The sequence below is a fragment of the Bactrocera oleae genome, chromosome 6, assembly GCF_042242935.1.
Source record: "Bactrocera oleae isolate idBacOlea1 chromosome 6, idBacOlea1, whole genome shotgun sequence".
In the NCBI taxonomy this organism is placed as follows: Eukaryota; Metazoa; Arthropoda; class Insecta; order Diptera; family Tephritidae; genus Bactrocera; species Bactrocera oleae.
In genome coordinates, this window is record NC_091540.1 from 20,456,923 (window position 1) to 20,484,233 (window position 27,311).

The window sequence follows — 27,311 nt, forward strand, 5'->3', positions numbered from 1 at the left end:
TTGAGGGCTTGTGTGAAAGCAAAACGGGACCATTTCGGATAAAATGTTGTACAATATATGCATTATTAAATAAAATGAACTTTAGTAAATATGTATTGAACTTATGGCAGGACTAAGTATATAATAATCTGAGTATGTGGAACTATCTTCCAACCAATTTCTTCTAATCCCATTTATGCTGGAATCAGTCACCGACGCAAAACCGTAGACCGAATCAGCTGATACGATCTTTATAAATAGATAGACTATTTTTAATAGTTGGATTTTGTTTTTGAGCTTTTACATTATAAAAAATTATAACTAAATAACTAAATGTGTGAAAAATCGTGTATACAAATTGAACAATGGTAACATTGAAACAATGAAAATAAAAGAGAACAACTGATTTCTACGTAGCCACTACGGGCGTAACTTTGGATAAATTTGGTTAAATGGGCGACAAATACGGAAATGCGGAATGTCAGTGACTCTTTCCAGCATTACCCAATAACGTTAATTTCGTCTTTCAGGTAAACCTTGTATCGTGTGCGTCTGGGTATCTGCATATACTTACTATATGCTCAAAATATTAAACTAGCAATAAAAATAGGTGAGTATACTTTCATAATTTGGTACTAAAAATGTATAGCCCTAAACTTTTTCTATCAATTGTTTGGTTGGCTTATAAACCGATCTTAAGGTGTGGTTTAAATATCTAGACTGACACTCTAGTACACATCTCGTTTATCAATCGAAAATAAGTAGTTATCTATATTTGTACAAGTATTCATATAAAGCAGCAATAGTTGCTCCGATTAATGGATACTTTGGAAGCTATTGGTCAATAACAACCGCCACTTCGGGTATTTAAAGCTCAATGTCAGCTACAACAACAACATCTTAACGAATGTGTGATGGAGGGAAACACAAACTCACAAAGAATCGAAAACATATACACTTGAGGGTAAGTATGTTTACCATATGCAGATAAATATTGTACATACTCGTATATGTTAAATTGTTATAAAAATGCGTACGAGTATTCGAGTATATTTACATATGTATGGTATATAAAAAAGAAAACGGAAAATCTCGCGTCATAATAGATACTTTAGACAAACAGGGGAAATTTCATATACTGCCGCTGCGAAAGTAATAAAAAACAAGTAAGGAAGGGCTAAGTTCGGGTGTAATCGAACATTTTATATTTTTGCAACTTGCAAGAATCAAAGCAGGGGAAATACCTTCAGGTGCTGGCAAAACTTTATATTCAAAAATATTGAATGGATTACAATAAAATTTTATATTTCATAAACTTACTTAATTTTATTCGCATCTACTAAAATTATATTAACATCATTTTCAAATGAATCAAGCAGAGAATGGGAATTATATTAGGGACATAAAGTTTAAACCAAATTTTACACCACATCCTTACATATTTAGTGCTAAACCATTAATATAATTTTATAATTAAAAAAAATATTTGTCCACTTAATTTCATTAAAGTACATCAAGTTGGAAATCACTCCGATATTAGAGCAGCAAAAGGTCTAAACTTGTTGCATTAAACATTGACATTGTTAAGGTATAATCGACATATTCGGCATAAAGTTTGTAAAAATAACAAATGTAGTATATTTTAAGCGTTAGACTATAGCATAACCAATATTATACGTTCATTTAAGTTTTCGCACGATATCGTACTTATTGACCGATATATATGGTATAAAGTCAACTGAAAGTTTGAAAATCTCATATTAAGTATATGGCATAGAGCAAACAAGCAGCACTTGTGGTCCAAACCTGCTCTAACATGTCTTCTGACGCGTGCGCAATGCTCTTATGATTCTTTCTTAGTGGAGGAATTCTTTCTTTCGTGTTAAAAACATTACTGTGTCTCCTGTTTCAATTCAACTTGATAAATTTGTTATTGCTTTCACATGTAAATTATTTGACAAGAGGCGTGGTTTTAGCTAATTTCAACCGTTTACTCACCATAATTTAAAATTTTTACGTCAACATTGTGTCCCAAATTTGATTCAAATTTGTTGATTAGATCCCGAGATATGGGTTTTCACCCAAAAGATGGGGGTGTCACGCCCATTGTTTTGTATTGGCTCCGATAAAGCTTAACTGTAACATCCTATGTGTAAAATTCACAGTCTTTGGCTTGTTTATTTAATGAATTTTAGTAGTTTTAATCAAAACCGTTATATAGGGAGTGGGCGGGGTGATTTCACCCATTTTCATACTGTTGGTAGGGGTGCTAAAAAGATTTGGCCTGAGTGAATTTAGTTAGCTTTAGTGGATTAGGAGATATACACATGATATGCGTGGCCGCGCCCTAATAGGTTTAAAATTTTTTATACTGCAGATACCCCTCCCTAATGCGATTCGTTATAATAAATAGCAGTTTAGTATCTTATTGTGAAGTTATGGCAATTTATTGATTTTCGATTATTGGTGTTTTGTGGGCGTGGCAGTGCTCCGATTACGCCCATCTACAATTGCAACCTTCTTATGGTGCCAAGAAACATACAAGTATGTACCAGTTTCATCATGATTTTACTTAAGTTACAGCTTGCACAGACGGACGGAGAGACAGTCACCCGGGTTTCAACTCGTCTCGTCCTGGTCATTTATATATGTATGTACATATAACCCTATATGTATCTCGATTAGTTTTGAGTGATACAAACAACCGTTAGGTGAACAAAACTATTATACTTAAGTTCGGGTATAATCGAACATTTTATAATCTTGCAACTTGCAAGGATTTAAGCCGGGAAACTATTTGCAGGTGTCGGTAAAACTTTATAATAAAAAATTGCTTAAGTATTCAACTTTCATTATTCCAAGAAACCACAAGGATTACAATAGAATTATGTATCTTATTAACTTATAAGTTTTAAACTCACTTACTTTCATGACCTCATTTTGCTTGGTGTCCGTATTTACATACTTATATTAAAATCCACCTTATAAACTGAGATATGTACATACATATGTATATGTATATGTGATATAAACTCAACCAAGGGATAAATTTAATATATTTAGTATAAGCGGATGCAATCTACCAATTAATCTAATTTCAATATTTTAGGAATACGAGATCGATCGATCTAAATCGATTCATATTCAACACTAAACGTCATCATTTTTAAGAAATCTATTTTATTTTCTGTAGTATATACAATATTATATGTTCACTTAATTTTGCTAAAATATCTTAGTTATATACTGATATATAATATAAGCTATAAATTCAACCAGAAATTTTTAAATTCGTATATTAGGTATATCGGGACTAGGGTTATTATTAGCAATATTTTATCCATTTTAGACACAAGACACACTGTTATTAGAGCAATTCCCATAACAGCCGGTTCTACGATACGGCTATAAATCTAGTTAGATCGGTTAGTAATAATAATAATTAATACTGTAATTACAGCGAGACGCTCTCTTTTTTCTCTTAGATATTTCATGGTAAGATATAAAGTCAACAGAAAATTCAAAAATATTTCTATTGCATTGAGATCCAAATATTCGGTAACTGGGGTCCGGAAAAGTTTTGGTCTGATGTGATTGCACTACAAGATATATAATTTTAACTCAAGTTATGGCTTGCACGGACAGACGGACGGAAATACAGTTAGTTGGATATCAACTCTTCTTGTCATCCTGATAATTTTATGTATATAAGTAGCTCTATATCTGTCTCGATCGGTTTTAGGCGATTCAAACAAACGTTTGGTGAACAAAACTTTTATACTCTGCAGCAACATGTTGCGAGAGTATAACAACTCATTTACACACATGTATGACTCCACATAATACTCATTTTGTGGTCCCAGACTGGAAAATTTTATTTTCAACTCGAAGATACGTTTCGAAGTGTAAAAAACTCACACCGCTTATAGAACACAAAAGTTGGTGGCACGTTTTTTGCACTACAAGTACAATTACATTTGAAGCCGAAGTTTCATTTTCTACTGCTACTCTCAATCACGTCAGCTGGAGCTGACCGCAGCCACTTTTCTTTACTGAAAGTATGTATGTTATTTACTTAGACACTCATAGGTGCACATTATATATGTGAATATGTAGGACATTTCAATATGTTTAAAAGTACATTAAGTAGAGTATTTACATTTTAAGCTAATTTGAACACATAAATAGATAACAATATTGAATTCCCGTTGTTGATCGATCTTTTGGATATTGGCAATTTTAGGGAATACTCAAATGGAAATATGAACATGATAATCTCATACACCAGGTTAGGTTTTTATATATTTCCCATTTTATGGACTTCACATGACTGATATTTTCCTATTGCAACACCCTCTATGAAATTGTATGAAAGTATGCAGAAGGTTTTTTAGATTTTTTTAACCGTGCTCCGATTTTTTGCAGAGAAAACAGTTGCTAGCCTAAAAGGAAATTGATCCCTTTGGACATTTAACTTCTAATAATAAAATAACTCTTTGATATGCATTCAATTTGCAATATTTATAAAAAGGTGAGGATCGAACTGTATATGAATTATTTTGTATTTTTAACTCGATAGAACAACAGGGGAATATAGTAAGTTTGCCAATAAGATGAGCACTTAGCCCGGCTATTTGCGTCATATTTGGGCTTAAGTTGTTTCAGTGGCAAATCTTCCACACCGATTTAAACGTATTTTTGTTTTGACTTGGAAGTAATTTAAAGAGTAAAGGATTAATCTCAGTCACTTAACACACGCGACAGATCTACTTATTGTATACCACTATTGTACTGTATATTAAAGGGAGATTTCCCTACAGGGCATTTGGACATTTTTACCCAGTTACAAGTACGGTATGTTGCAGCAGCCAGAGCAAAGCAACTGTTGCTGAAAATACGGCGCTTCAACGGCGTTAGCGTCGGCGCTCACAACTTGCGATACGAAGCATTTCACTCTATAAAATCGGACGCGCAACAAGTAGCGAAGTCATTCTGCCTTTGCATTTCGAACCTTTCTTTTCAGTAGCAGCGACAAAGTCAAACGCGCGCGCTCACATCATATTTTATATTAGACAAATTTCCATATATGCAGTGAATCGAACTGCAAATCTCTTTGATATTTTGTGAGTGTAATAGCAAATATCTTGCGCGTAATGCAGTGTTTTTCAGTGAAACCTCAATCAAGAACACATTCCGTCTTTGTTTAAAGGTACAGGAAAATACTAAAATTAGTGCATTTCTTGCTGTTTAAGATTTTCAATCTGTGAAATTTTCTTATTATTAGTTCAGTGAAATTTTTATTTAGCGGTATTAAAAGGCGAATGCAATCAATACACAACGGAACACGCGCCCATGCAATTTATACCTACATATGTATGTAAGTCAGAAGGTGTTGAAATAAAAAATAAGTGCTATAAATCTGATCGTCGCTCACTACAACAACTACGTACAAAAAGAAAAAATGTGAAAGATCAAGTTGCTGAAAGGCAATTCTAATTGAAGTGCCTAGCGTGTGGCATGCCTGCTATCGAAGTAATTATTTAAACACTCAATCCATTGAAATGACAAAAAGAACTGGAGAAATCCAGCAAATAATCCAGTGTTGTTTGGATTTCCATTCAATAAGCGCGAGACGTCAATTCAACTCAATGCTTCAGGCACAACAACATTAACTATTCATGAATTAGAATTAAAATATATTGCAAGTGTACTTGATACACTCCTATGTGTGTAAAAATAAAAAGTGTTTCATTTGTAACAAATAGCTAATTTAGTTATTAAAAAAATTGTTTGAAATGATTTTCCTAAATAGGTCGACTCTCGAAGGCAAGGCAGCATTATTTCTGACATTCAAGTGTTTTAGCTGATGACAAATGCCAACAAGTCGTAGAACTGAATTATAGTAATCGGAGTAATTGAATATATTAGTTTAAAAAGTAACCGGAAATAACGGTACCGTTTCACTTTTCTAATAAAATAACAATTTTGTATATGTACATATGTATGTACAATAATAGAGGTGTTATAAAATAACCAGAGATTCGATGCACTAGATACAAATTGAACCTGGCTACATTTAGCACTCCTTCAATATGATCATTTGATTTCTTGACTTAAGAATTTAAAAAAAATTTCTGCTTCCACATATGTATATATGTATACCAGCATGCCTACATCCATTAATTTTTTACAGTTTTTTTCAACACGATATCGTGCAATAATTAAGTTTAGCTAATCACAAAATTACTTTAATTTGAATATTAAATTGATGAAGCCTCTGAGGACCAATTAGAAACATGTATACCCGCCCGTTACCATAATGAATTGTCATAATTCTAGATAACCGTTAACTAATTTTAAACCCTTACTTACGTAAGTGAAGTATTGAAGAAAAATATGTATTTATATACAGTTCTTGATTGTCATAAATAAATGATTTATTTTGTAATTTAACACAATTAATAATAGCTTTTATTTATTTATTGTTTAATATTTGGCAAGTATGCCACGATGTACTTGGATATTCTATCATTCTTGAGTATACCTCAACAAACATATGGTGAAAACTTCACTTAAAAAGAGGAATAATTTTGAGCCTCTCTATTCTATTCAATAAGTCATATAGCTTATGCTTGTGTAGTGCACGTACATATGTATGTATGTTTGTAAGTATGTAGAAGTAAGCTTTTCTGCTCTTGTTGAGGGTACTTATTCCCTAATTGTGTCGCTTGTGCCGCGAACTCAAGCCTGATGAATATTATGTGTCGACTCAAAGAGTAGCCATTCTTCATTCATTCTTTTGCACTTTTAAGAATAAACAATAGCAAATGAATCATTCAACACAAATTATGTGCAGTAACGATTTTCCATTCGAATGCAACAAAGTTATGGTAACCAACAAGAGATTATTATCCACATACATATGTATGTATACAGTTGTTTGTTATATACATATGTATACTCAAGTAAATACAAATCGTGACAATATTCAAAATCGCATTTACATAAAATATTGTACATGTAAAAATTTACTAATAACACTTTACAACGCTCGGCTGTTTATTGGACCAACCCATTTTCCGGAGAGATAGGGCTATAAGTTAACGAGTAATTTCTACGTTTTTGTGAAATCGAAATACTTGCCTTCGGAGTCAAAAATTTAGCTTGTTGTTAACATCCATAGTATATATAGTATGTTAGTTACTAAAAAGTAAAAATAAAGACCTCTTCCTTGTTTTCTGCTTATTTCAAATATGTATAACTGATTTCTGTCTGGCTTTTATAAAACTTTTATTTTTTTCGAAGATCCGATTTTGGTCACTTGTAGCATATATCATACTATAATTATTAATGCTTTTATCAATAAGCTCAATTTTAAAATCCGAAGTTACATACATATCATCTCTCGGAAAATATTGGTTTGGTCCAATGGCCAAAAAAAATTACGCGTCATTATAACGGAATACAGCAAAACGTGTACAAAAAATGTTCGTAACTACATGTGTACACGCCCATTATTGGTAATGCAATCAAAACCCTACCACTGTAAATGCTTCTAACTTACTTGACTTGTGTAGATACGATTAAAGCAAAAGTTTTTTGTTGTCGCCGGAACTTCTACTACTATTTGATTGTTGCAAACGAGCGAAAGCGTTACGAACAAAAGAAAGGTAAAAATTGTAAATCAAGGGTTAAGCAAACTGCTCATAATCACACAAAAAGCCTACACATACACACTCACACATCAGAGTTTCAAACTGAAAGTATAAAGCAAACAGTGAATTGTAGTGAAAATGATGCGCGGGCAAGCCATTAAACGGCAACAAGCCAGAAACACGCAGCCGCCGCCCCCTACTATAACTGCTCAGACCCGCTATCATAGCCGCCACCAACAGATGTTCCACGCGACTGCAGCAAAATCGCCTATGCTGCAACGGTTACTGTTACCTATGCTGGTACTCTTGCTGACGCTTAGCCAGAGCGAAAACACAGTTGGTAAGTGAAGTCGAGTTATTAATTGCCTTATATGTACGTACGTATAGCTATGTTCATACTTTATATTTGAACATTTTTAGGTTTCCTTTGCGAGCTCTTAAAGTAAAAGCCGCTGACATTTTCCAGTTTAAAAACATACAATGTATGTTTAACATATACAAATGTATGTAGCTAAAAGGCTAAATGAATTAGCAAATTATTTACTTATAGTATAAAAATGCTAAATTAAATATTTTAAAATGCCTTTTCAATTTTCTAAATGGCTTCCTTAGAAAAAGAAATATAAAAATCACCGTACTGTAAGTGATTAGACTGAAGAGACGACTTAAAATCCGGTGACTGTCTGTCCGTCCGTCCGTCTGTGCAAGCTGTAACTTGAGTAAAAATTAAGATATCTTTATAAAACTTGGTACACATGTTTCTTGGTACCGTAAGACGGTTGGTACTGTTAAAAACTACTAAAAACGCGATCAAGCTCTAAACACACCAGAGACATTAATAAGACATTATCTCTGGGATGGTATGGTACCACCCCTATTTCCCATATAACACCATTTTAAATTAAATCTGATCCTTTCACTTTCCACTATGCAAATCAAACAACAATGATTGTATCGGGGTAAAACTTTGCGTGAACAATGCGTTGAAAGTATGCCACCTTGTGACTAAAAATTGTCTAAATCGAACCAAAATTGCTCAAGCCGCTAGGTACTGAATATGTGGACCCCAGTGCTTATAGTTGACTTTTTACCGAAAATATCGGTCAATGTCTAAGATATATATCTGAAATTCGACTTCATCTAATATAATTTCTCATAATTTGAGTAAATTTAGTTTACAAATTGCTCTAATTAATTTCACTGCGAATGTAAATAAATGAGGCAACAGTTGCTACTTCTAATTATTAAAAGATATAAAGAAATTTCAAACGAGTATACTATTTGACTTTGCGAGAGTATAAAATGGTCGGTTACACCCGAACTTAGCCCTTCCTTACTTCTCTGAAGCGGCTAGACCGATTTTATTGAGAATTTCACTGGCAGATAGCTGATAAAATAAGGAGTAAAATTTTTTTTTAAATTCTTTTTTGCTTTTAATCTTCTAAAAATTATTTCTTTAGTTTTTTGTTTCCACGGATTCCTATAATATTATTACATTTTCAGTTTGAATTGTAATTGCCTGCCAATGTCAATTTTGCTATGATACTCACCAAGCCACAAGAACAAACTTTAAGAAAAGTTAGTATACTGCTGCTGTTTTTGTCCAAGAAAATCGTACATCAAAAGTTGTATATAAAGAAATTTTTTCAATAAAGCAAATACAATAAACTGAAAAGGATAATAATTTAACTAAAAATGCAAAAAACTAAAAATAATGATCAAATGGCTAAATATGAACAAAACCCAATTATTAATTCACAAAATATGAGCATTTCATTAAAATTAGGAGGAATAGAGACAAAATCTTTTTCTTGTTGTCACACTACTAAGTGTGTTCAATGTGGCAAAAATGCTAAACAAGTAGGAAATGTCAACAAGTAATGAATGACTCAATTATTGAGAGTGCACAGTGACAGTTTGATACAAGAGGTTCACAGGTTATGAAAACAAATGGTTGCAACTGTAAACATAGATTTGGGTTTGAATTTTTTTATGATAATTCTAACTTTAATTTATTTAAATAACTCCTTATTTATATAGGCTATATAAAGTCAACCAGATTGGTTGAAATCATTATATTTCTACACATGTATATACATATGTATATGGAAACTAGGGGAAGCTGTGTAGTATACAGAGTGTACCGATTTGTCCTGTGTATAAAATTAACTGGAAAGAAGTAAATCATTATATTGGCTTAAGCTAGGGAAAGCTGTGGACCAATTTGATCAATGTTCCAATATTCGACATAGGGCTAAGAGAAAAATATTGTATTCATTACATAAAATCTCATACGTCTCACTGAATTTCCAATCCATAAATTTTTGGGGATGCAATTGCGTTTCCTAAACCACAGGAGGATTTGACTTACCCCAGTAGCGACCATTTGGTTTGTTGACAATGCCATTAAGCCAAAAATGGGCCGTCATACTTATTTGTAGACGCTGTATATTTATATTTATATCTATCTCGGTTTAAATTTATATCTATCTCGGTATATCTATTACATACAGCAATTAGAAAGATAAAACCATAATTTTCCTATTCGTATAATCAAGGTCGGATTTAGAACGTGGGTGGTTCGCTTTCTCCTTTTGTGTAGAGATGTGCAAAATTTTTGAGTTGGATGATCTCATTCCTTAAGGAGGCTTCTAGGTCTTTGGGTATGTTTTCACAAGTTTTTTTGCGTTCGTAAACCAATTCGTAAACTGAAATTTTGTTTTCAAATGCATTAATCAATTCATCAATGACTGGAAGAAAAGCTTCCGTACAAAAATTTTGCACTCGTTGAAAGTTGCATTGCCGACGCCTGAGAACCAAGAGGTCCAAAGCGAATTCTAAGCGAAATCCGCGGATTTTAAATTTGATGGTGTTGAAGCCCCTTTATAATACTTCACGCCAATATCCGATCTCTTGTGTGATCCACACAACTTAAAAAAAAAATACCAGGAAAAGTATGAGCTCTTACAACTGATGTCTATTACGAATCTAGCTTATTGTATGATTTTTTTTTACTTTTCACATTGGTTCCGGGAATGACTCTCAAAATCAATATTGCTATATACTGGGAAAATCGCGATAAATTTAAGTTTATAAATTTTCGTTTTACGAGTAACTAAAAATAATTATTTTGTCATTGTGTGGCGAATTTACCATTATATTTAGGTTTTTAATCAGTAATAGTGCTTTTGTTTAAATTTTTGTAACAATGAACATTTTGAGACACTTTTCAATTCACATGTACAGAAACGTCCCATTTTACGCTCATAATTGCCTCATTACATCAGACAAAGATAATTTTCTCTTACACAATTTTCAAATATCAACATATATGGAATAGACTTCGTAGCCGATTTTTAATTAATATGATCCACCATTTGTCGGTTAACATCACAACGCATACCAGATGTGGGGCTAGAAAATTCAGCAATCAAAAGGTATGATTCTAATACATACAAGTAGATATGCAAATTTCTGTTTTGAACTAGAAAAATTTCACTAAATTGATAAAACAAGAATCTTATAAAACAATCTTGCAGTTCATAAGGTAATTTTACTGCATAAATCTTCGGTTATAGTGGAAGTTGTTGTAGGTTTCATTAAAACTGGATTAAAACCAAAAAGGCTTTCGACTTGATAACTGATGTGTTTTTAGATTAGTATAATATTAAAAAATGTATCGTACAAAGTACTTACAAAGCTTACATCGATAATAAATTATAAACATTTTCATACAAAAACCTGTTAAAATCACATACCTATGAAGTCTCGTATATCGTCCAGTCTCATTGTTGCCTGTTTCGTCTAAGCGATTCGAATCTGTCATTATCAGAATACTTAAAAACATAGTTCAAAACAAGTTCGGAGGGGCTAAGTTTGGGAGTAATCGAATATTTCATTCTCTTGCAACTTGCAAGGAACAAAACCGGCTAAATACCTTAAGGTGTTGACAAAACTGTATATTAAAATATGTTGCGAAAGTGTTCAACTTTCTTTATTCGACGAAATTGTGAATAAATTACAAAAAAATTTGGTAACTTCTTGACATATATTGAGTGCCATAAACTTAGACTCAGTTTTATTGCTATATTTTGGTTCGAGTCAGCTAAAATTATATTAAAAACACCTTGAAATGAGAAATATCTATGTGATATTGACTCGACCAAAAACTCTAGATGTAATATGTATATTGAGTTGATCTAGAAAACGTGAACCAGAAAATCGCCATATATAGGTATAGACTAATTTCATTCGGGCAATAGGCGGGGTTGTAGTCCGCATTGCTTACTTTCGCACTATAACATAAGAATGTGAGAAGAATGTTATATACCAAATTTGGTTGAAATCGGTCGAGCAGGTCCCGAAAGAAGTGATTTCACCCAAAAGTGGGCGGTGCCATTGTCATCGTCCAATTTTGACCATGGCTCCTGTAAAGCTTTCCCATACCATCTCGAGATAAAATCGCGATTTATCGGGCCTTCAGTAATGAGGATGAAGTGTTCCAAATTTCATTACGTCAAGTTTTATTCAAGTTAGTGCTTGCACAGACAGACGGACGGACAGATAGAAATCCGGATTTAAACTCATCTCGTCATCCTGATCATTTGATATTTCATATCATAAATAAAAGTGTGAGGATGCGTTGCATTGAATTTTCGAAATCTTTTCTATATTGTAAAATTATTATATGAAGTAAATAAAAATACGATAATCATAAAATAAATTATGACTTTCTCCTTATCTACTCTAATGTTTCATACTACCATATTTGTAAGTTGAGTAGTTTGTAACTATACTTGTAGAAAGCCGGAGCAAATGCATTTTTCTGCAAGGCATACATACATACTTACGAGTATGTGTGCAGATTTGCATATACAAAATAGTTTCAATTGCAACGGCCACTTACTGAAAAGTGAAAACGAGATTATTGTCTTGTTGTTATATTCGTACCGTTTATTCGTTTGCATATTTGTAGAAACCTGACCTCTATTCCGTAAGTGTTTGTTTATGTCTTCTAAGCCCTATTAACACGTCACAGTCAGAGTTTCTCTCGACAAATGGCAAATGATGAAAATCACTCTATACATACATTACGATGATTTACATAGAACTCTCACACAGTGCGATTTGATTGTAGTTGAAAGTAGTTAAAACTGATTTACTTCAATGTATACCATTTCAATTGAATTGTCTATATCGAATTTGATATTCCACATAAGATAGCTGGCTATTGTCTACCGTTAGAAGCGTGGAAGCATCATTTTCTCTCTGTACTTCATTGCTTCTTTCTGCAGAAAGATTGACTATCCACAGCAGGAAATATAAGGTCTTGAACGTGAGTCAGCATATCTTTTTTCGTACGTGTAGACTTAGGTTGTCGTATTGGATAAATAACGTATCAAGTTGTTAGATATTGATTAGTATTTGTTGCGCTTGCATCTATCATATATAAGGCAAGATCTAAGACCACTATAGATCGTCCCTGTTTTCTATGTAAATGTAATCTACATGATTCAACCACGTCCCTTCCCTTCCTCTTCCTGAACTAATATCGACAGTAAATTATCTTTCATTTCATTTTTGCTATTTATCTTTCGTTTTCAATGCGTTTCAACCTACTATGAATTTCTTTCACTTTTTACCATATTCAAAGCCTTCTGCATTGGTCTTTTATAAAAACTAAAAAGTATGTATTACCTACTCGAAAAGACGTAGACCTTTGTTATGATTTTCAACCCGACTGCATTTTGGTTGAAGTTTTGAAATTCCGTATTATAGTTATCAACCCAATTGGTCAAAAAAATTTCGTTGAAATGTTGCCAAACTTCAACTTTTTTGGGTATTACGGGTTTCAACTCTGTGTCGATAAGGTTGACTAGAGTATCAAAAAATTTCAACTGCTACCAAGCAGTACGGATGCCAAAAAGATTTGCCCTGAGCGAATATGGTTATTATGGGTAAATGGTTTAGGAGATATGTACATTAAATTTATTAGAGGGCGGCGCCACGCGCACTTTTCAAACTAATTTTCACTTTAGGTGCCCCTCTCTAATGCAATTCGTTGTACGGCATAACTTTGTTTCTTATTGTGGTTCTTAGTTATGGCACTTTATAGGTTTTCGATTAATCGCGTTTTGTGGACGTGGCAATGGACCGATTTCACCCATCTGAAACATATGTACCAAGTTTTATCAAGATATATTTCAATTTTTACTTAAGTTATCGCTTGCACGAATGGACAGACGGATGGGCGGACAGACAGTTACTTTATATCTATCTCGATTATTTTTAGGTGATGCAAACAACCGTTAGGTGAGCAAAACGAATATAATTAGCAGCAACATGTTGCAATAGTATAAAAATATTAATAGAAAATGGAAAATGGGTAAAAACAACTATTTTATTTATAATTATAAACTATTTTAATCACTTTGTTGAGCTCGTGGAGTAAAATCCCGAATCTGGACGAGGCAAGCTACAATTTGGAACTAGTAAAAATAAAATTATGGGACCGTGGGAAGTGTTTCGAACATAAAGAGTCTATACAATGTACTACTTCTAGGAATATATTTTTTGAGTAAAATTAAATTTTGCTCCAGTGCAGAATCCATTGGTATAACTGTTGAGATCGTTAGGTAGTTACAATTCCAGCATATAAATCAAAGGTTAGTTCTAACAGGTACGTATATATGCATATACACGAGTGCATATACATACGAGCGCATATACATGCACCTTGTATTATATATGAATGTAGATTTTTATTGCCATAAAATTTAGTTCTTCGGATTTGAAATCGCATTAAATTAATTAGTCTTTATATGAAGTATGTTTTGTTTCGTTCAAAAGGATGACATAAAATTGAGTTTACAAATTTGACTGTGACCGCCTGTCTTCGTTATACATATATGGTACATACATACATAAATAATACGAATCGAAAGTACACCGCAAGATCAATGATTTATATTCCCGAAAAACATGGCGCGAGTATAAAAACGTTAATTGACGTCTACAGCGGCGTTTGAAACTGAAAAAAGCAGGAAAGAACATAAAATGTATTAGAAGGAATTTATGTTGTATTTATGAACAGACTAATATAGTTGTTTATCGTGCAAATGTTGGGGTTTTATTTTAAATATCCAAAAATATTAATTTTTTCAAGCATAATGTTGTACTAAAATTATATTATTAAGAGGAAATATTTGAAGCATAATGTTATACTAAAATTATATTATTAAGAGGAAATATTTGATTGTTTGTTTGCTTGAACTGAATAGGCGAAACTACTTGACTTATTTGAAAAAAATTTACCTTTGGGAAATTGTAGTATCTCCGGTGAACATAGGCTATATTATATTTTCAAAAAGATTAAGAATCCTTACCAAACGTCAATAATGTAACCTAAGGTGCAACAAAACAACCTAAAAATTTCTTACATAACGTGTGCTACAAATACTATTGATTATCGAACTAAATAATGCGCTAGGACTTTGCAGGACATATAATTATCTACAAAAAAATGTCGGGATAGCATATGTCTAACTGCTATAGTCACGCCACAGTAAGTGTTCTTTTATTAAAAGAAAAAAAATTTAAAATTTCGCGTGGTCGCCGTTCACCCCGCTCGGCTGGCTGCAACATAATATGCGATGTAGGCGTCAATAAAAAATCGTCAAAAAAATTCTGTGAATTATTCTACGACTGCAACCCAAATGAATTTCTATTCTCTATCTATGACTTTAATTACTCAAAATAATTATAATTTCTTATTACTACCACACCCAATTGTAAAGTACGAGTATGTAATGTCTTCTAAGACTTGAACTTACTTTGATTGAAAATTCCAGGCAGCGTGTGTACCTATACTATTGTCATCAATTCATTATTTTTTTAAATTTAATATTAGTTTGACCATGGCCTTTCTCTAAAGAAAGGCACCGGCAAGATATGTACTTGCGTTTATGAATTATTGATTTGTGAATTTAGGAATTTTTAATTGACTTTTGATTGTTTGGAATTGCTTTATATTCAAAGTTATCAAAAATAATATCGCATATTGTGTTCGAAGGAGGCAAAAACGCTGATTGTCTATATATGTTAAGCTAATGGCAGCCGGTTTTCGTTATGTATGTACATATGTGCATATGTATGTATATGTAACTAATTTTGCCCCACTTTGCTTTGCTCCAATTCAACTGCACACCAATTATACGGAGAAATTTTATTAACGTGCTACATGATCATATCATAAAAATACTTGTATACAATCACAAATATATTATATACTCGTATGGTACATATAGGAATGTACAATGCACACATACATGTCACACAAGTACACAAGGTACAGATGTACTTTAATTCCACTAGTAAGAAAGGGTATATTATTGTCTTTTGAATTTCACATTGATGTTGATACGAGTACTAGTTCTTTTTTTGCTTCTTATCATCTTTTTTGTAATTCGACTCACAAGCGTGGATATCATATCCACATTATGTACACTGATTTCTTGAAGGGCTTTAATGCTGAATCCCATATAATATTACTGCTTAATCTTGAAATTTCTCCTTCTGATCTATACCGTAACTTTCCAACAATAGCATTTCCATTGTCAATTAAAAATTACCTCTAACCCAGAAGAAAACGTCGAAAACCCTGTAAAATATATATGTATGTACGAACTATTCCTCAGTATTTGAAATATCGTTCTCGAATTTTGCCCACGTGCTTTTCTCCCCAAGAAGATGCTTGTATGGAAAGCTTTTTTATTTGACGAGATATTATCACAAAATTTGGCATGTTCGATAAATTTTTAATCACAAACATGGGATTAAAAATAATAATAATCAATTTTAATCCCAGGAATATAATTCAGAATTAAAATATTGTTTACCTAATTCTCGCGTTTGCGTACTTCGTGTTTAACCATATTAAACTAGAACTCGCACAGATCCATCATCTTCCATTCAATACTAAAGAGAAAAAGGGGAAAAAGAAGTGAAAAAAATAACATTTTCAATCCCAAACAATAAAAATTGGAATTTAAGTTTTTGATCCAAAAATTTTGAATCATAAAATTCGCAACCCTATTCACTACTGACCACAATTTCTGATAGCATTAGACACAAATTATTGAAGTTGCGGGGCAGTTTTTAAGGTAGGTTATTTGATTATTATCATTCGCTTTTCTTCTCCACTATGTCCAATTCCCAACATCGGCATAAAAATTAAAATTTAATTTTTAATTTCAACAACGGAATTCCAAATATTTGAAATAAAAATTCACAAACCTAGTTTTAATTCGATTTTCCCTTAAGTAGAGTTTGTCCTACAATTTAAAGAAAAAAATCTTATCACTTCGGAGACTTTTTCTGCTATAATTACATTGAAGTAGGTTACTCCAGGAGCCTTATATTTCCGTTTAGATATTTTATTTATTGAGTAAAGGTGACGAAATACTTTCATTTTCTGTAAATTAGATAAGGAGGCTTAGAAAGGTGCAGAATTACTACAGCTCTTGGAAAGACGGCTTTTCAGGAGAACTATTCTGCGACAATTCGTTGGAAACACATGATGTAAAAGGAAGTGGTATTATTCTTTAGGCAGATTAAGTTAAACGAAAATTGGCCTTGTTCGTTCTGTCGAATTGGCATCACGATTGTAATCAATCAGGAAGTTACTATTTTAAATATCCTCTCTTGATATTTTAGAGAAAATTAGCAATTTTCGAAATTGCCTTATAAATAATTCGATTGATATCTTGTGGTATCTTAAAAACAAGCGACACTGGTATACTAGCCTTAAAGCCTAATAGGTTGGAGAAACCCAAATATACAAGATATTTGTACTTCTATTGGAATCATTGTCATTTTCTAGAAATTTTAACAATCAATAATGACAGTAAAAAAAACTTTTTGCGGCAGTATTGTCCGAGCGGGTATACAAGTATAGCTACAATTTTTATGTTAAGTTAAGGAAATTTGTATTTTTGATATTTATTATACAATAGAAATTTATTGTGAAAACACTTCGCATTCGATGCTCAAAGTCATCATCTGCAATGCCAACTCATTCTCCTTATCTCTTAAACAACCGCTACTTTGGACACATGCGTAAGAAATATGTGATTAAAAACCTGGTAACACTTTGAGCATACCGAAGAGAGCAGTTAACTTGACTAGCAAATTATAAGTTTTATTAGCTAGTCAGTTCATTGCTCGCAGCAGTGATAGTGAAATTTCCACCAAATTTTTTACTATAATATTTTTGTTGTTCGCAGTAAACTAAGTAGTAAAATTGGATACTTTTACTTTTAGCAGGGTAGTAAGATTTATATAATAAATTTCTTTACGATATTTCAAAAGTTAACAAATACCAAACATTTTTGCAATTACAGGTCTAATTTAACTGATGTTTTATATGAACAGACGTACATATACTTGAATATTATTGCTCACAACTTTCTAAAATATTTTACGTACAATAACTTCAAGCTAACAGCTGATACATAATAATGGAGATTTAATTCTTCGATTTTAAAAAATATCAAGAATTTCGTTAATTGAAAAGGAATTCACCTTCTCTGGTTTATAACGTTACGAACTAATGTATTTTTCTGTTAAACGTACAAAAAACGTAACGAGACGAACAGGTCCACTCGCCATTTATGACGTAGTTGGATTCAAATTGTTACAAAATAAAAAACAAAGAAAAAAACCGATTTTAAAATTATTTAATAAACAGAAATATTCAGTTTATCTATAAATTTCATGATTATGCTGCTTATTTTTTGTACGCAGAATGAAACATGGGATACTCTACAAAATATATACATAAACGATCAGCGTGTCGAGCTGAGTTGAATTAGCCATGTCAGTCCGCCTGTATATACAAGAACTAGTCTTTCAGTTTTTGAGACATCGAACTTAAATTTTGCACACGTCTTTTTTTCCCCAAGCAACTGCTCACTTGTCGGAACTGCCGATATACATATGTAGAATATACCTACTATACAAACTCATCAATTAATATCAAGTTCTTGTTTGGAAACTTGTTTATTTGTGAAGGGTATTAGGGAAAGCTTCAGTCTAAAGGAAGTTTTTTCTTGTTTTCCTAGGTATGGACGTAATGTATAGACTTGTCTTATATCTTTATTTATATTGCGATTTGGTGAACATTCCTTCTTTCAGATGCAGCCACAGACTCACCGATAAAGTTCATTAAGTTGCCAGCTCAAGCACCAGTAATCCACTATACCCAGAGCAAAGATGATTCGCCGATAATCAGTTATCGAAATAGTAAGGACCATACACCATCTGATATCATTGAAATCGAATCATCGGCGCCGATTCTTAGCCGTGCCGCTTTGCTTTATTCGGAGTACATGAACGCAGCTATGAATACAATGAGTTTGGATGAGGATGCGGTACAGAGGCAGCAACGAGGCAATGCTAACTCCTGCCCTAGATCGTGTCCGCCAAGTACAACTGTGGGCGCTGTACCGGTTTGCGCCTCTGATGGTTTAATTTATGCGAACCTCTGCGAAATGAAGAAAAAGACTTGCTCTCGAAATGGGTCAAATACCGTGAAGGTAAGATTATGTTGTATAAGCATACCATATGTACAAATATAATATAACTTGCCTTTTTCATATGTATATGGTATGTACATATTTGTGCATGTAGAGTGAGAAATAAATCTCAGTTTACTTTCTTTTTTATTTTGTAAATTGGCAATTTCGTTGTGCATACTTACAAAAGTCGATAGTGAGATCAAGGGCAGATATAAAAGAATAATGTTCTTTTTTACTTCTCTTCAAACATCTGCATGTATATATTTACTGAATTGGGGTTTTGTGCAAATTTATAGGCCGTTAAAGACAGCTGTGAACGCGCACGAGGATCCGAATGTAAGCACCGGTGTCCTACAGAGAAAGACCCAGTTTGCGGAACTGATGGCCACACTTACTTGAATCGTTGTATGTTGCGCGTACAAGCGTGTCGTGTTGGTTTGGCGGCGGTTAGCATGTCGCATGTGGGCGCCTGCAGTAACATCAGTGCCATACGTGAATCTTGTCCAGTGGATTGCAAAAGTGCTCCCAAAGATGGTCCTATCTGTGCCTCCGATGGCAATGTATACAATTCGACATGCGAGATGAAATTGCTGACATGCAGCCAAGGGGTAGTGAAGACCAGTCGGAAGCATTGCCAATCGACGCGCATGTGCCGTGAGTCTTGCTGGCGTGTTGCACGGCCCACCTGTGGTTCTGATGGGCGTCTGTACGCTAGCCCCTGCAAGATGCGAGCATACAACTGTGGCAAGCATATTTTCGAAGTACCGCTATCATTTTGCATGTCTCAAGAGCGAAATACTAATGGCAGTAAGGCAGCGGATAACTGTCCCACCGAATGTCCTCCTACCTCGGACGCGCCATCACAATATGTCTGCGGAAGCGATGGCAATATTTATTCATCGCTTTGCGAATTGAAAATGCTAAACTGTGGGTAAGTAGGCGGTAACTGGTTCATTGTGCTACACATAAGAGAAGCAATGAGAATAATGTTGATAATACGTCTTGTGTTTATTTTCTTATTTCTTATCTTCTTATAGTCCTCAACGAAAATCTATACAAAAAATGAGCATGGACAAGTGTAAAACCCGTTTGAATCGATGCAAACAGCTGCCGTCTTGCAAAGATTTTAATAATTTGTTCGGGTCCATATTTTCCTCAAATCGCAATGACAAACTCTGTGGCAGTGATGCAAAAACCTACAACAATGAATGTGAGCTTGCGCATGCAACGTGCTTGTAAGTCTACGTGTTATAAGTTAGTACATATACAATTAGACATTCAATTGAATAAAGTTTTTATATTCCATAATTTATAAAAATCGCATGAGTGGTCAATCTTCTTTTTGAAACCACTATTAATCTTGTATTCAGTATAAACCAAACCAAACTTCATGGATGCCCTATTTTTTCTTAGAAATACGTACAAGTACATATCCACATCCTTAAAAAATATGTATAGGTGGACCCGAAAAAGAAATGTTTGCCACATCCATACATTTGTATTTTCCATAGCAATCAAGTTTAGCAGGAAAGAACATTACAAGATGATCATTATGGGTTGGAATGGGTTGACATAGGCCTCTCAAGACACATGGTCATTCGAACGGGGCTCGTGAACTAATATATATACTTGTATGTATGTATTACCACGAGCATTACCCGCGATTAGTGATCACATACATAATATACATACTGGTTGGTTGAAAAGTACGTAGTGCTCACCAAGCAATAGCACTACTAGCTTCAAAAAAAATTTGTTTATCAATTTCATACATCCGACATGAGAACACATGCAAAGTTACAAGCCATTCTGTCAATTAATTCGTTATTTTTAAGCCATTTGAAGTTGACGTATCAGATTATTAATATGGAAAAAATTTAATATCGCGCAGTGATTATATTCTTTGTTTTGAAAGGCTTAAAAGCATAGGAAATTTATAAACATTCAAGACGATCCACGCGAAGGACGACCAAAAACCGCAACCACACCAGAAATCATTGAGGAAGTTCATAAAATTGTTAGTGAAGATCTAAGTTTGACTAAGCATGAAATTGCTAATGCCATAGGAATCTCAGATGAACGAGTACGAGTACTTCGTATTTTACATGGAGAATTCCATATGAAAAAGCTGTTTGGAAAGTTAGTGCCGCACACGATAACACTTCAACAAAAACAGGATCGAAAAAAAAATGTTCAGCATAATTTGGAGCGTTTTAAGCGGAATTAAACCGATTTCTTGCGTCGTTTTATAACTATGGATGAGATATGGATCACCACATTTATCCTAAATTGAAACAAGAACGTTTACATTGAACTGAAGCTTGTTCAGCTCCAAAGCAGGTGAAGTCACAACGAACAGCAAAGAAGGTTATGACATCAGTTGTTTGGTATGCAAAAGTAATTTTGTTGATTGATTATCTGCAGAAAGGGACAAACAATTAGCTCTAAATATTATTGCAGCCTTTTGGATCACCTAGATGAAAAAATTCGTGAGGAAAGTCCTGGTTTGAAGCACAAAAGTTCACTCACAAATGTGTTTTAACAATGAAAAAATTCAACGCATTAAAGTACGAATTGCTTGAGCATCCACCGTATTCACCAGATTTGGCTCCCAGTGACAACCACCTCTTTAGAAACCTAAAACAATTCCTTCGTGAAAAGCGAATAAAATTATTGGAGGATCATTGAAATTAGTGTATTGAAGTTAAAGGAGATTATATTGAGTAAAAAAATATATTTCATACGAAAAACAATACTTTTTCATTTCGAGCGCATTAACTTTTCAACCAACCTGTATGATTTTTTAAATATTTACAGTACCTTAAAATAAAGTTCCACCCATAATTATTTTTGTTTTAAGTTAAGTTCATATTTTATTAAGTATGCCATCTGATCAAATATGACGCGGAACATATAAACTGCGCACGCACGAAATCGTGGAAAGTTTTATGTCCAAATGTGTGTGTTTGGCAGCTGCTTGTGTACGAAAGTTTGTCTGGTGATTTTTATCAAGAAAAAAATATTGAACAAACAAATTTGTGTTTCTAATGGAATCAGGGCTATTGAAAATGATACAGAAGTGTTTTGAGAGGCACAGTGAAGGTCGTGAAGTCATCGATAGCTTGTCTAATGCGAATCATCCATAACATCGAAAATGTTAAATAAACAGTCGACTCAACTCATTTGGTTAATACTTTGGGTATGAAAAGACCTGAATCTTTTGCAAAAAATGAAGTCGAGTAGTGATGCCGAGGACAATGTAGCCGAGGACGATACATTCCCCAAACGCATCATTACTGGAAACGAGATGTGGGTTTATGAATATGACGTTGAAACTGTCCAACAATCTAACGAATGGCACCCCAAAAATGAGCCAAAACTGAAAAAACAAAATTCGTTGAAGGCACTGAAGGCCATCCCAGCCGAGACTTATAACATGTGTAAGGAAAATTGATTTAATCTTAGACATGCTTGTTTTGGATCACGACCCTATTTTGAAGGCTATAGTAAAGTTTTGTTTTAAATACGTGAAAATATAGTTTTAATTTTTTTGTCAATGCGGAATAGTTGTGATCAAATAGTACAATTAAAAAAGCTTGACTTTTTGGGTGCATTTCGCCAGCACTTCTAAATTTATTTTAAGTCTGCTTCATTAGCTGTAGAAATAATACAAAATACACAGCAACTGTTCCATTAATCGATTACAGTCAGAATGTAAATAAACCGAATTTTTATTTTTCTTCCGCTTATTGCAAATGGTGGTCAATTTTCCATTAACTTCCGTTTAACTTTTAAGGTAGTAGTCTGGTAACTTGGTTTGGAAAAATCGACTTTTTTTCGAAAGTACTAAGAACACACTGTAAAAATTTTAGAATGAAAATCGAAATATTGACGAAATTATAGCACCTATACGTGAGCGTCTCGTAGTACGCGCTGTTATTACACAACATATTTAATTTGTGTTGAAGCTTTGAACGCGTTTTTACCGACACAAAGTTCTTACGGTTGGCCTGGATGATAAAAAATTGTCTATCCAACCGATTGAGTTGAAATTTGAATATGTTATTCTATTTTATCCGATTACTTCCATTTTACAGACCGATTTCTACTTTAAAAAAATTTGCCTTTTTTCGAAGTTTTTTTATTTTTGAACGAATTAGTTTATTCCTAGTTCCAACCTAGAGGATCCCGACGCTCTGCAACAAGTTTTTTTTCTCCAATAATTCACTCATCCACGGGTCCGAGTTTCCTCTTACGGCCCTGATTATGACCATTGTACTTTCCCGCAACACTAATATAATGAATTTAGTGATTTGTTTTAGTTAAATTAATTTTTATATAAATTTCTCCAACATGAAGCAACATTTAATATTGAAACTAAATGATTATATGATCTATATTAAAAGATATATGATTATAATCCATTCACAATCAATCTTTAGTCAACAGGGAAGACATGCTATTAAAACTTAGTCAGCTGATTATTATGCTAATAACTGTATATACTTACATAAGTTTTCTTTATAAAAGGCACACTAATTAAATTGTGTATTATTTGCTTTTTGATCTTTTCAGGCGTGGAGTAAATCTGGCCCATATAGGTCCATGCACGGACCTGAAATCTCAAACCAAGGATTGTGGTGAGCGCTGTTTGCGGAGCGACATCGAAAGTGGGCCAGTTTGTGGTTCAGATGGTAATACATTCACTTCAATGTGCGACTTTAAACGGCGTACTTGCCACATGCGAGTGGTTCCCGTGTCTTTAAAGAATTGCTTACTCACTGCTGACTGTGAGTCGGACTGTGATGCTCAGCCACCGAATTTCGTATGTGGATCCGACAATAAATTTTATAAGTCCGAGTGTCACATGCGAAAAGAAAACTGCGGTAAACATGTGTTCGTCGTACCGCTTAAACGTTGCCTCAGCAACATTCAGTTTAAAGGCTGCTCTCGTATTTGTCCACGAGAATTTGAACCGATCTGTGGCACAGATGATATGACATATTTGAATGAATGCTTCCTAGAAATTGAAAATTGTCGAACGAATAACACCGTCAAAATAAGTCACTATGGAGCTTGTGGGCGACCAGAGGCGCCTTCTTCGAATTACCTTTACTAATAAGTAACGTGCGTTCGCAGACGATCGGTTTGGCTTCAACATAGTTTGTTTATTATTTAATTTTGTTTTTGCATTTATATTTATGTAGTATATCATTTTATTTATTTGCATTACACAAACGGTTATGCGTAATATTTATGATTTTTGTAGTTCTAAAATTTAGTTGAAAATATAATAGAAATTGTATTTATATTTATTAAATTTTTATATGCATATTTTTAAATAAAAATAATAAAAACTAAAAAGAACAACGTAATTAAACAAGCATTGTAATATTTATAGCAAGCTGTTTTATGCAGAATCATCAAAGAGTTTGCTTAGCATTTGATTAATTTCATGAGGACGATATTTTACGTATTTATCAGGATTTTTGCTGAACTGCACGGATGCATACCTAAAACAATTATGTGTTGATATTAGAGTTTAGTAACGTTCATATATATAAGATTCTTACATTTCATAAAACTTATTATATTTTGGAAGTATGTGCTCTACATTATCGCGCTTTATGCCCTCCCGTAAAATCACGTCTGGAATTGAAATTCCTCGTTGCACTTTGCATGCTTCCTCAAAATCTTTGTTGAACGTCTATAAAGAAATGACCATTAATATGTTTTAATGAAATTATATAATAATGTTCACACCGAAAATCGCTCCTTTAGTATGCTGCGGTCTTTATCCTTCACCTTACCATGAGAAGGTCGAGGCAATTCCTCTACACCTATACTTATTAGCATTTTTGACCAAGTCTTTTGGTAAGAAAATTTTAGTTCGCGGATCATGTCTAAATAGCTCTGTTCGCATTCGGGTTCCGCTAATGTAACAATATCAATTAGGTTCGATTGTTGTAGAGATTTTAGAATGTAATGAATGTTATTAAGACGAAACAGATGTTTTGTGGCTTGGTCATTATATTGCTCGCATTTATTCATTATGGATAGGTTCAATTCCGCTAAAGCTTTTTCTATTTAAAAGAGATCAATTGATTTATTTTGTCAGATACTGTATTTTTTGTACAATCCAGATTTGCTTACTGATATAAATCGCCAACAATGCTTTATTGCGCTCTTCACCGGGCAAAGCTTTTTTCATTAGAATTGTATCCAATTGAGTGCTATAAAGAACATCCTGTTGCAAAATAGATCCAATAACATCGTAATGCTCATAAAGATGTTCTATAAACCAAATTGTATTCGAAGTAAGCTCGTGCACTGTTGCATCTTTAGGAACATTTACGTAACCATAGCCAAGTGTACTTGAACTCATGCCAACTATATTCGTGCCGGATTCACCTTTTACCACCTCAAGAAAATGTTCTAAAGCTTTCGCCCCCTTAAATTATCTGTATTTTATAAGTTATTTTCGGAATAATGCTCTCTCATACCGTAACTTGAAGTTTATTCAGGATCTTTGTAAGTTGTTCGCGTTGTTGTAGGTCATAGGTACGTTCAATGTCTGGTTGAAGCAAAATTACTCTTTTAAGTGCGGAAAATATACCCAAAGCAGATGTCCACTCTTTTCGGGAAATGCAACGCATAATTCGATTTGTAATTGCCTCTGCATCTTTAACAACGAGTTCTATTGAATTGTAAGCCAATTTGGAGAACACCTCTCCATGTTTGGAGCTAGGTACAATTTCTGTCATTAGAGCGCGTTCCCAATTCAGAAGGCGCTGCAGTCCCAATAGCATTACAAGATATTTGTCTAGTTCTTGATCCCCATCCATGAACTCTTCGGCGGACAAGTGTTCAGAGTGCGATGATGCCTTTTTTATTGATATTCCTGTCGACTGTTCAAGTGTCTGAGTGGCACGCAGATACAATTTATTAGCTTTTCGCTCGAAACTATAAATACAAGTTTCATAAATAGTTAAAAAATAACGGTCTCGTATGCTGTTTTTACTCACATTTGTTGCAATCGCGCCGACGTATTCTTCTTCACGTCTGGCCGTCCACTATGGCGAGGCTTCTGTAGAATATCATACATATTTTAACCATAAATTTAATAACAATACCATACACAAACCAAAGCTTCGTGACCCCAACTGCTACTTTTTTGGTGATCTTTCAAATTTTGGAGTGAACGTAAAACCACTTCACCCCTTTCTGCAGCATAAATTATTGTGTACTCACGACGCAAATTTTGCTCCAACCAATGGGCAATAGTAGCAAGTTCTTCTCTAGTGTTTTGTGACAACTGTCGGAACGATGTATACTCATCACTGGAGTCATCCTCTATATAAATAAGATCTAATAGGTCTACTGGTTTTAGCGGGACACTATGTTTCTTTAACAATAATCGAAAATGCTGGTTTAGGCCTTCACAGCCCGTATTAAAAAGGCTTGTGACATTTTCTAACTCCACACTTTGAGAGTTATGGTGCAAAAAGTAGTCCATAGCAGCACGCAACTTTCCTAAGGCTTCAAGAAAACTACTCACATTTCCTTCTAATGGTCCTTGATGTATAAGGTTGCACACCTCTTGAGAAACATCATAGTGCGCGAGGACAGTTTCAAGGCAACCTAAAGTCGAGTCTAAATCTGATATGAAATAAAATTAATACTAAAGTATGTTATTCTATAGTATAAATTGGTACACTCCTACTCTGTTGGCGCTTTTGAAGTTGCTCCGTCTCCTTATATACCGGTAGAATGGTTTCTTCTAATTTTCCTAGGCGGTGTTCAAAAACCGTCAATATGCTTGTCATTTGCGTCGACAAATCGTGATACTTTTCTACACGGTCTTTTAACAAAGACAAATTGGAAGTTTCTTTTTCCAATTTGTGGAACGCCTGACCGCAGCTATCCAAATTGTTCATTATTGGGCGTAATTATAGACGAGATCTATTCGTTTTATGTTGACTAATCGCCTCGTACCACTCACATTCTTTATTGTTTTCGTTATAATTTATCAACCTCCTCGCCTTGTTCGTCTGCGATATACAAATATATATATTGCTTATAGCAGAAGTAGGACTTATGG

General features: G+C 33.7%; 2 protein-coding genes and 1 long non-coding RNA gene across 4 annotated transcripts; 1 reads left to right on the forward strand and 2 right to left on the reverse strand.

The window, feature by feature from the left end:
• The first annotated feature begins 4,999 nt into the window (after window positions 1–4,999).
• LOC106615845 (agrin) lies at window positions 5,000–24,530 on the forward strand. Of its 2 annotated transcripts, none has more exons than XM_036360358.2 (6): window positions 5,000–5,188; window positions 7,557–7,974; window positions 18,828–19,228; window positions 19,507–20,141; window positions 20,248–20,445; window positions 23,786–24,530. In XM_036360358.2, the coding sequence occupies exons 2-6, from the start codon at window positions 7,773–7,775 to the stop codon at window positions 24,327–24,329; spliced, it is 1,980 nt and encodes a 659-aa protein (XP_036216251.2). In that variant the 5' UTR covers window positions 5,000–5,188; window positions 7,557–7,772; the 3' UTR covers window positions 24,330–24,530. The 2 variants fall into 2 exon arrangements, with proteins under 2 accessions (XP_036216251.2, XP_036216256.2); XM_036360363.2 differs by having other exon boundaries at window positions 5,002–5,102.
• LOC118680510 (uncharacterized) lies at window positions 15,813–16,868 on the reverse strand. The gene is made up of 3 exons (XR_004976053.2): window positions 16,740–16,868; window positions 16,532–16,610; window positions 15,813–16,398 (listed from the first exon to the last, which is right to left on the reverse strand). It is a non-coding gene; the product is annotated as an uncharacterized lncRNA (long non-coding RNA).
• On the reverse strand, window positions 23,762–27,311 carry Exo70 (exocyst complex component 7). Its single transcript, XM_014232212.3, has 8 exons — window positions 26,934–27,311; window positions 26,355–26,869; window positions 26,236–26,297; window positions 25,714–26,173; window positions 25,364–25,661; window positions 24,974–25,293; window positions 24,784–24,917; window positions 23,762–24,723 (listed from the first exon to the last, which is right to left on the reverse strand). Exons 1-8 carry the CDS (start codon window positions 27,145–27,147, stop codon window positions 24,621–24,623), a joined length of 2,106 nt encoding a protein of 701 aa, XP_014087687.2. The 5' UTR covers window positions 27,148–27,311; the 3' UTR covers window positions 23,762–24,620.